The following is an 11,287-nucleotide window of genomic DNA, read 5'->3' as shown; positions in this document are numbered from 1 at the left end:
TCTGTACATGGCCAGTAGGAAAAAGTACTTGATGTCCTTGATCTACTTGGTTGAAGCTGCTGCGTTATACTGACAGGTGGATTTTTCGGATACACTTGGTCAACTCCCACACTCGCTGGTTGCTGTGTGGCCGGGCCAGAGTAACATTCACCTTTTTTCCGTTCAGCCGACGCTCCCATCCAGAGCAGTCTACCCCTTATCAGGGTATGCGGTAGCTTCGCGTGGCGGCCGTTGAAGGAATCGAATGTGTGAACCATCCCATATTAAAACACTCATTCTGACAACTAGGCCCTATAGAACAAGGCTATACAACCAGAGCGGAAGAGCTGAATCACAACTAGAGGATTGTGCGATTCACACACACGGACCAGGCCGGTTATTAGACGCACCCTCAGGAGTTTCGGGAGTTTCCTATGGCGGCACTCCCACCCGGGGGGAAAAAAACCCCTCAACCAGAGCAACCAAGGGGAACGAAGACTCCTTATCGCGGTGGTATTTTCTCAGCAGACCATCTATCACGACATGTTCAGTTGGAGAGGAACACTCAGAACTAAAACAAACAGAGAAAATGGGCTACACGGCTGGAGCTCGCAGTATCTCCCAGAATGTTCCGGGCAGGCGAAGTTACCTAATTTACATGCACACATGTAGGTTGGTTTAACAGGCCGAGATTTCGTAGAAACCCAACTTGAAATGGCTTTGGGTTAACATTATGTTAAATATCTGTGTGTGTGTGTGTGTGTGTGTGTGTGTGTGTGTGTGTGTGTGTGTGTGTGTGTGTGTGTGTGTGTGTGTGTGTGTGTGTCCTGATTCATTCCATTTTTGGGGACACATTTCAGACTAAAGGCCAGTTAATTGGAGACAAAAGCTGTGTCTCCAGTTGGGAAAAAGCTGATTCCTGGGCCAGTGATTCAGGTTAAAGTTAGGTTAATCAATGTAGGTCTAAAGTGAACGTGTGTGTGTGTCTGTGTGTGTCTGTGCATGTGCCTCAGCATGTGCGAAGGTGCTAGAGAGTTATTGCAGTTTAGTATTGTGTTGTGTAACGATCTTACTGTTGCACTTCCACCTAAATTTCATGATTAGACTTGTGCTCTCTCTCTCACGTTGGCATTCACATGGAAATGTTTAATTTGTATGCTGGTGGGCCTCCAAACAAACACACACACACACCACAGAGGTGGTTTTTTTGCTGTGAGTGATCAGATGTTGTTAGCTATGATCCCACACAGATAAGCCCTCGGGATCTAAATAGTAAAACCAAACTCCATTCATCATGTCAGACACGAGGAGACTCGCTCGTACTCTCGCAATACTCACACGGTGTATATATATTACATGCCCAGTGGAACCATACCACAGATTATATCGATGGTGAAATTCAGTATTGTCTAGCAAGTTCATGTGTATTCTCAGAAATGCACAAATCCTCTTTTCCCCCTCCAGTTAATGACAAAAAAAAAGAAGAAGGAAATGACAACAATGACCATGATGCAAGCGTTTTGCTTTCAAATGCATCTACTGACTGTGTTTTCACGGTCGTGCGAGTCACAGAAGCTGTCCCTCTCATCAACTTGAGAGCCATGTGAGCGCCGTTGTCTCTAACTTAGCTTGGCTTTCGCATGGAAATGTCCCGCTCTGCTGAGTTTGGACAACTTTCAGCAGTCTCCGCGCTCCCCCATCTGGTAAACACGGCGGGCCTGCCCAGACGAAAGGAGCGCGTTATCGCCACACACGCTGCTTATGCTCCGTCTCATTCCAGAGTCGTCATGCAGCGCAGTGCTGATCTGGTCAAATAACTTGTCCGTGGATTGATAAGGTCTGTTTATGGTCCACCGAGACGCAGGAAGGGAGGACTTACATGTGACTGGTTTGTCCAGTTATTTACCCCTACCTCCCTGCCCGAGCTCCCTCAGCCCATTCCACAGCGAGTTATTGGTCTGGTGGTGCTTCCCATTTTGGATTCAGTGAGACTGTTGTGCTTGCACGACTGTGAGCTGTGTTTTTTCGAGCCACTTCCTGACAAAATGATTACTTAACACAATGTTCTGTCTCCCACATAGTCGTGTCTGTTTTGTTGCCTTCTCCTTCCCAGTCGGGGAACTTGTTCTCAAGGTTGTGCACAAGCAAACAAGATGTGTCCCCTGTGGGGGTGATGGACCATTTATAGCCTAATAATACGTGTTTACCTCAAAACAAGTTGGCTTGCTTAACCTTCTCACACACACTGGCCCCCCTACAGGGAGTCTAGATGAAAGGTACAAAAATACATTGTCCTGTACATTCCAGGACAGCCATAACATCATATGGCACAAAGGGGCCATTTAGAGACTCCGAATGGGCATTGCGGATTTTTTTCCTATGCATATCCCGAATAAAAACAAGGTAAAATGCTCATATTCTGGACCTACGTAATCAAATTTGAAGAATCAACTTGACTTTTGGCAGAAGTTCAGTTAGGTCATAGGCTCAAGAGACGGAGCCAGTTAAATTCACACTTTTAGAGCTTCTCCAGCTCCATTTCCGTGATATTTAGGTTTAATTTAACCGCAGAGGGTTACGGTTCTGGGGAGACCGTGATTATGCGTATATTAAAAAGTGTTGAAGAGGTGCGGCTATTTTAGTTGGGGTATGCCGTTTTTGGCCTTGGCCTCAGAGTATCTGAACAGGTTAAGGGGGAGCTGGAGTCAGAGGTGATGTGAAATTCCATGTAATCATAATATGGTTAAATGTGTGTGTGTGTGGGGGGGGGGGGGATGTGCCAAATTTTGAAGTACAAATTATCAGGCTAGCAGGCGTTTCCTCCTCAAGTATTTCCTGTGTGCCAGAGGCAATGGGTGATTATACTCCACAGAGACCCCCTGATCCATTTAGTGGAGTGGGTGTGAGGCACTTCCCACGTCATGTGATCCAGAGCGGTGGAGTGAATCTGAGGAGGAGGACCTCACCCCTAATCTCACCCCCACCCCACCTCTCTCTCTCTCTCTCTCTCTCTCTCTCTCTCTCTCTCTCTCTCTCTCTCTCTCTCTCTCTCTCTCTCTCTCTCTCTCTCTCCTTCTTATAAACCAGGTCCCTGCCGGTGCTCCGGCAAAGATCAACTCTTGACCCAAGTAGTCAACATGGCGCACATTTTAGAGGACCTCCAGTCCGTTGGGACGCAAGTTCAAAGCAGCGGTTAAAAGGTTCGTGAAAGGAACACGCTGCACTGAGCACAGCGGACAGCCGTCGGGCCTCTGAGTAGCACGTGTGCACGATCGCATTTTAACCTCGCTTCGCATGTGATAACGCAATAAACCTGAGAAAGAGAGGTTTTGCAGCTTCAACAGTTTTACGGATTTCAAATTATTGGCTGATCGCTGATACGTGAGCCACAAATGAGTTATTCATATTGTGAAACTCTGTTCATATGCCGCAGGCAACGTCTGATATCGAGAAAAAAAATCTTAACGTCCTATCGTCAAACCTGCTCTGGTTAATGTTGGTTTGGACCTCGGTGTGCTGAGCATTTTTTCCCACATTGAAAGCGTGACTGACAGAACATTGACCCTGACTGTCATACATTACGCCCGTCATAACGTACCAGAACACTTCATGACAGATTCCTATCCGCCACTGCCAGCATGCTGGTGATGCATGTGATGACAAGCAGCGTGTGTCTGTGTTTTCTCACTGCAGCCCAGCGAGAAAGAGAGGTCAGGCTGATTAGATAATAGTTCTGTACGCGGAGGAGCCCGGTGGACATACATGTGTGTTTTGTTCAATAATACCTATGAGAGAGGGCTTATACGTCGTCGGCACGCAGGGCGGATCATCGTGAATCACACACACTTCCTGTAATAAAGTCAAGAGTGCAACTACCGGGGCACTGTTTTGATTTACTGAAACATAAGAGGTGGCGTTTTTATTTTAAGTTGACATCAAGTTGTGCCCGGAAAAAAAAATCCCACAAGTCCAGATGCGTAAAGATTCTTGTTGTTTTTGAGGAAGCAGCCACCGCCTCTTTTTTTTTGTGTGCACGCGGAGCGATGAGTAACCGCTATTGTATCGTGTCTGAGTCTCCTTCCCTAATTGGGTTACTTCATTCTTCTGCCAACCATTTCTACAACACTGTCTCAAACCAGAGTTTAAAAGTTGACTGACAACCCTCCCCCAGCGGATATCAAAAGTGTGTCTGAGCCCCATTTGGCTCTGTTTTTGTGTGTGTGTGTGACCTTTGGCTGAAACCGTTGCAAACATGTACACCTGACAGATAAGAGCCGTATCTCTGCCCGAATACACAACACACAGATGGTCAGAGACGGACACGTTTGCATTACCTTTCGCTCCTCCTGTCTAGTTTTTTGTACGGATTTGACCGTCCGTCACGGTTATTCAAACGCCGGCGCCGAAGTTTCCGGTCCGAGGTGGTTTTCTGTGTAGGTGACACGGGCCAAGCCTTGTTCAGTTTCAAGTTATACATGTTTGTTTTCACAGCGGCTCTGGTTCTGACCCCTGTGTTACGCTCGTTTAAGTGGTCTCGGCAGCAGATGAAGTGGGTAGGGGGCCTTTCGCAGACCCTCGGGTTACGTCAACAACGTTTTGGCGCCATGTGTGTTCTGTTACTCACTCCCACGCTATGCGTGCTCGCCGTTCAGGGAAGCCACGTCGTTAAATCTGACAACATCGAGCAAAACCTGTCGCAGGTTTTTCTCATAAGAGCACACACAAGGACGCCGGAGAGAGACTGCGAGCCAAATAACAGATGTCTTGTTGTGGTCATAAGGTGCCTTTCAACCTTTCCTGCTGTTTCAATGACGCAAAGCTGTTCTGGTTCACGTTCTTAAGGGTGTGAGGAATTCTTCCCCGTCTGAGGTTTATGAGCCCCGGTTCTTTGTCGAGCAAATGAACGCCGATTTATTCGGTGGATGACATTACTGACTGAACGCCTCTAATCTGGAAACCCATCTGTGTCAATGTGGCAAATTGAAAACAGTGAGCGTTGTGTTCTTCGGAGCCTGTGTGTGGGGGGATAACCATCACGAAAGGGACTCTAAAGTGGGGTACCGCAAAGGCCTTTGGTGGTTCGTACTGCCGAGCACATTCCTTCAGCGGGCCCTATTAAAAGCTACGCGTAGGAGTTGTGCAGATGCAGAGCAAAACAAAGCCCTCCTCTCTTGAAGAGGACCGTGTTGTTCTTGACAGAATGACGCCATGTCCCTCGCGCCGTCTTTGTCACTCATACCTTCGCTTGCACGAGAGCGCGGCTGTGAGCTCAACCCCCGACATGTACATCAAATAACGAGCTTGCATAAATACACGTGAAGTCTGATAAAAGTCATCCTGCAAAACACGAGCCGCCTCTGCACTGACGATAAAAACAGGAAGTTGACTGTGTTTGGACAACCTCGGTGCCTCGTCTTTGCCGTTTTGAGTCGATAATCATCTCCTCACATATAACACCGTTTCATTTCGCTCACCCACCCTCGGTAAAGCTCTCAGCTGCCTCAGAAAGACTTGGGTGTTAGCACAGTGTAAATGTTAGGTCCTAAGTCTTAAGTGCATTTTAAGGGATTTGAGCATTTAATCGTTTTTGCTGGGTGTAATTGAATGATTTGCTTTTTCTTTCTTTCATGGCCAAAAATCCAAGTTGAAAATTAATTTCTCATTAAGAAGGACAGCACTGTCCTTCTTAATGAAACATTAATTTAAACTTTGATTTTTGGCCATGAAAGAAACAAAAAGTACAATAAGTTCATTAAGAATGACAGCACCGGCCCTCTGATGGCCTGGCGGCCCGTCCAGGGTGTCTCCCCGCCTGCCGCCCAATGACTGCTGGGATAGGCTCCAGCATCCCCACGACCCTGAGAGCAGGATAAGCAGTTCGGATAATGGATGGAATGGATGACAGCACCGACCATTTTAAAACCATTTCTATCACTTATTAAAAAAAAAAATCCTCCCCTTAATTTACCAACAGTTTCCCATTGATTCCAGTTGTTTTAGACAGTACATGATTTTATTCATTACTGTGGCATGAGTGCAGTATTTTATTTTCTGTCAGTGCATTTCAACGCAAATAAAGACATAGGGTCTACAACAATATGCCCCCAGAACAAAAAACCAACAAAAACAACAACAAAAAAACGTGTTACCTGTTTCATTTGTAATATAAAAAACAAACCCAATGTCTTAAGTAATCTATAGGCTGATGTTAACGTTAATTTAATAGATACTACTCTAGAGTTAGCACCACAACATGTAGGCCTACATATGTATTGACATATGTAGCACTCAATATAATAGCAGTCCCACACCTGAATGACCAGTCTATAGTCCAGTTCACTGGCACAATAATTGTGCAAAACGCAACTATATTCCACAGGCTAGAACTATTAGTGAGTGGTAAAACTGAATCCACAAATGTCAACAGAGTTGGATAACACGATATAATGCAAAGCAGGATCAGAGGGAAGACCATGCATTTGCCCTGAGATGGAGACCGATTCATAATACTTCTTTGGCGGGTGCTTCACAAAGCACTGAAATAACACTACTTCCTCTGTCTCCTGGATGTCTGCTCCACTATGGAAGTATGCATTTTAATACCCTGTGTGTAGCGATAGCAAATACCACAGTCAGACAGTAGACTCGTTGTGAAAACCTTTAGCTTTCAGATTCCTCAGGCTGCACTGAAGGTTAGCACTGCTCTCCACCTGCAGGGCCTCGAAGAACTTAGTCTCGTAGGACCGGCTGACCTGAGACTTGCGTTTGATGGAGTTCTGAATGGTCTCAGAGGTGAAGTAGTATACAATGGGATCAAAACAGCAGTTTGACACAGCAATGCAGAGGGCTATGGGGAAAATGGTTCGAACAACAGATTCCACAAAGCAGCCCTTGAGGGTGTTGGTGCGGACCAGAGCATAGAAAATCAAGTTTACATTATACGGGATGAAGCAGAAACAGAAAATGGAAAGGTGCACTATGATCATGCGTAGGATCTTCGTTTTTTTCAGCTTCTCCCCGTGGCCGGTGGTCTGGGGACGCCGAAGGGTCTGCAGCACCATGACGGAGCAGAACATGTTGAGGAGCAGGGGAATGACAAAGCCCACTGTCTCTATGAAGATCACTGCTTTGGAAAGGTGAGACTTCCACTGGTTGGAGGAAAAGTTCTCAAAGCAGAACGTGGCTTGGCTGCGGTTGTTCTGAGGCGAGGTGGTTTTCAGCTTAAATCCCGCCAGCAGACTCCCGGCCAACACCAGCACCCATACAGCGGCGCACACGATCTTGGCGTTGCGTTTGGTCCTCAATGTCCTCGAGCGCAAAGGGTGCACGATGGCCAGGAAACGGTCCACGCTGATGCAGGTGAGGAAAAGTATGCTGCCATACATGTTGGTGTAGAAGAGCGAGACGGAGAGCTTGCAGAGCACCCCCCCAAAAGGCCAGTTCCGGTTGTTGAAGTAGAAGACCCTCAGTGGCAGCGTCAAGACAAACAGCAGGTCAGACACCACGAGGTTCATCATGTACGTGGTGGTTTCGTTCTTCAGCTTCAGGGAGCAGGTGAATATGTACATGGCGGCGACATTGGTGACCAGGCCTACCACAAACACAATGCTGAACACTGCGCTGTACAGCGGATACTTGAATTCGTCGTTCTTAGTGCAGTTGGAGCTCTCCGTGTGGCTGATGTTGCCTTCCAGCGGGGTGATACTGCTCCCCCATCGCAGGGTGAGACTGTCCGTTGGAGGGGTAACGTTGTACATCTTACGGAGACACGACACAGCGGAGAAGGGGGCGTCTGTTTTGTAACGGTTATGCAGTGAAAAGTTTGCCCCTCAACTCTGAATTCACCGTGACTGGCGAGTGACGCACAAAGCAGCCCCGCTACAGGAGACCCTCCAAGGCGGCAACGCACTTCGTCATCGTCGACACCGAGGTTCCCCCTCTTAGCACCGCTGTCCATGGGAGCGAGGGCCGGCCGACTTGTCTCTCCTCTCCATTACGGACGCACGGCTGCCGAGATGTGCGGCTGACGTTACCCTCATGTCCAAAACAACCCCTTCCCAAGGGGGGCAGAAAACCAGGCTGGCGTCTTCTCCCCTCCCCCTGTACGACCACCCTACACCCTTACAAGTTGCGGAAAACAACGGTCACTTAACTGTATAGCCATACGAAACAAATCTTCTCTTCTTCTTCTTTCTTTTAAAACGAGGTCCACATCCGTAGGTGGCGGAGTCGAATGACCGGAGGACTAACGGTCCCGATCCGCGAGGGAGAATTCTTAATTGTTCAAAAGAAGAAGAAGAAGAAGAAAAGCAGCCGATAGTGGGCTGCTGCTGCTGCTGCCGCCGCCGCTGTTGTCCGTCTTTTGCTTCTCTGGGGAAAACGTAGCGCGGTCTCCGTCCCCCGTCGTAGCCGCGGGGGTTGTTGCGGGGGGTCGTCGTCGGTCGCAAGGTGTGAGCAAGTGCAGCGGCTCAGCTCGTCTCCGGCAGAACCGGGGGGGCTGGATTGTCGCGGCTGGGCTCCCTCCGCCGGTGTGTCGGGAGACTTTCTGCTCCTCCCCTCCCCTCCCGTGTAAAATACACTATCCGCTTTCGCCCACCGTTAAACGCGCGTCTGAATGCTTCGGGGTGAAGGGTGAAGGGGGGGGGGGGTCCGTCGTTGAACTCTTTACCCTGCTTCGGGGTGAAAAGAGTCCGTTGCACCGGTACCACGGACAGTTTTCTAGCGCGAGAGGAGGGGGCAAGCGGGCTGTAGCGGCCTCCTCCCACTTTTCGCGTTGCCGGATTTCGTACCCCTTTGGAAAACATGTACCCCGACGGTCCGCGGTGTCGCGGGAACGCGCGTTCGCTCGCTTGACCGCGGACCTTGTTTAGTTATTACGTTGTCGTTTCGCGTCAGGAAATGGGAAAACGCCAACAAATAGACTAATTATGTTTTTTTTCCTTTCCTATTTTGTAGATTGACTGCGTGGCTTTACAAAGCTAAAGTAGTATACTACTAGCTGGCATATTGCAACTGGGGGAAGGGGGGGGCGCTTGTGCTGCCGGTAGGGTACTTTGTAAAACCTAAAAACCTAATCTTAAAATATGCGAAAAAGTATATTTCCATTACAGCGTCCGTCGCGACACGTATTCTTTGGGGTGATACAAAATTTGGCGTTACACCCCCAATCGTAACTCCTCCTTCCTCTTTGTCTGCTCTTGCGCACACAACGCGTTTCAGAAAATCCGCCGTATGGCTTCACACCAAGCTGCGGTGCAGCCAATGTGCATCTCATGGACGCCTGTGATGCTGCATTAAAACCGATAAACCAGCTGAAAGACCTGCTCAGTTTTGACTCGACTTGGTGAAGCCTTAAGAGCAGTAGAGAAGAGTTTTCTCAGCGTGCACTGGGAGCTGCATGATCTGCTCAGTTGAAGTGATGTTTTGGCCAGCGACTCACTTGAGCAGCTTTGCTCCGCAACGCCGACGTGCAGCCACTGTAATGAAGTCAAATTAACATCGTTTTTCAGTCTCAGCCGAAACTTGGAAAACTGAAACGGTAGTTTGACCATCCCTGGTGTTACACAGTATTGTGGGTACCCCCCCGCCCCCCGAGTGCTGTTTCCTAGAATGAACTTTCCCAAAGTTTAGCGAATTCTGACTTGAATTTGGTTTAATCGTGTCTTTATTAAGATGTACACGAATAAAGGTTGGTATTGGAGAATGCCCGTGAAGTTCCCCCATCCCTCACAAAGTAACAAGTCTGATGGGAAGTAAAGAATTTTTTTTCTCCCCTGTCTGTTTGTCTTTGACAAGCTGTGTGGTCAGTTGCACCGCAATAGATGAATTGTGGGTTGCTGCCCCCCCCCCCCTAGAAGACACATACAAAATGAGTTGGAATGAAGAGCCCTCTCTATTCAGTGGTCTTTCAATTGCTTTTGTCAGTCCATGCTCACAGATCACTCAGTGTTCTGTGAAGCTAGCATTCAAGTAGCCCCTCACAAAAAACTTCCTTCTTGGCAGTCTGTAAAGAAAATAGGGTCTTTGTAATAAACTAAGTAGCTTAGGAGGGAAGAATTTGGAGTTTATAAGAAAGGAAAAAAAGCACTCTCAGTCAACTTGAAAGTTCTTTCATCCTCTCGATTTGCAATACGATGAGTAACTGCTGTGATTTGCTTGAGCTTCCTGTATGTTGTGTAAATCTGTGATGTTGTCCTATGTGAGGCGTGCTACATGCCAGGGTTACCTGTCAGTAAAGGCCTGGAGGCAGATCAAATGACTGTACTTCTGCAAAGTCCATCCCGTAATTGTTGTGTCAGACACACACACATACACACACACAGAACTGCTGCAGTGTTGCTATGGTTATGAAAATATTTCACCATTTGGATGTGACTTCTCTATAACGTCAAACGGGGCTATTTTCTATTCAGAGCTCATCCATTTGTCCTCACAGGGCAACCCTCAATAGCAAAACAAACAAAGGAAAATCTAGCGGAGATTCAAAGAGACTGTGGATGCTTTAATGGTCAGAGTCCCCTTTTTTTTTTTTTTTGTCTGTCTTCAATCAAATAAACACCAACAAGGACACAGGGAGATGTTCAAGAAAGACAGAAAAACACACGCTATTTGCTCTTGCTCTCAAAACTGTTCCATCCAGCACATAAAAAACAAGCTCTTCACATGCAAGTATGTGGTCACCAAATGAAGAAAACAAGCTGTTGGAATCCCTGGGCTGTTAATTTTCTCACAATGCCAGGAAACTGCCAGCCATCCGAAGGCCAAAACAAAAGGCTTTCAAATACAAAGGCAAAGTACGTGACGTCATTCCATAGCATCACGATTATTATTAGCAATATGTAAAATGCTGCGGTTATTTTAGTTTATTATTGTTTGTTATTGTCACCCTCTAGAAATTGTCTCATATGTTTTAAAGTGAATATGCTGTGTGTCGCTCCACCGGCAAACATGAAAACAACAAAACAGATTCGGTAAAGCCGTGAAAATGATATGAAAAATCACTGCATTATGTGCAAAATAAATCACCCAAATACCAAGAGCTGGCTGTCTTGGCCAGAGAAAATTCTGGACCACTTCTGGTCCTCTTCCACAGGCTACTGGCCTCATTCCTTCTCCCCCCCCCCTGCACTTTGGCAGCTGGAAGCATGCAATGACCCTGCAGGCGTCAACATGAAAACATACCAGAAAATGACCAAGACAACCACGATTACATGGTCCGTGGGTGTGTGGAGCGACAAATTCACTTTGCCACCTAGCATCTCTTTATGGAACAATACACAAAATAACAAGCCGTGGTTTACCAAGAGGC

At 47.4% G+C, this 11,287-nt stretch overlaps 1 protein-coding gene across 1 annotated transcript; it reads right to left on the bottom strand.

Annotated features, from left to right (window-relative positions):
• Positions 1 to 5,902: 5,902 nt before the first annotated feature.
• Positions 5,903 to 8,648, bottom strand: lpar6a (lysophosphatidic acid receptor 6a). The gene has a single exon (XM_056283457.1). It carries the CDS (start codon positions 7,734 to 7,736, stop codon positions 6,612 to 6,614), a length of 1,125 nt encoding a protein of 374 aa, XP_056139432.1. The 5' UTR covers positions 7,737 to 8,648; the 3' UTR covers positions 5,903 to 6,611.
• Between the last annotated feature and the right edge of the window lie 2,639 nt (positions 8,649 to 11,287).

This window comes from Lampris incognitus, chromosome 7 (assembly GCF_029633865.1).
Source record: "Lampris incognitus isolate fLamInc1 chromosome 7, fLamInc1.hap2, whole genome shotgun sequence".
NCBI lineage: Eukaryota > Metazoa > Chordata > Actinopteri > Lampriformes > Lampridae > Lampris > Lampris incognitus.
This window is presented reverse-complemented; position numbering and strand designations above follow the sequence as displayed.

Excerpts from the sequence above, each read along its gene's own strand:
- lpar6a (XM_056283457.1), bottom strand. The coding sequence starts at position 7,736 with ATGTACAACGTTACCCCTCCAACGGACAGTCTCACCCTGCGATGGGGG.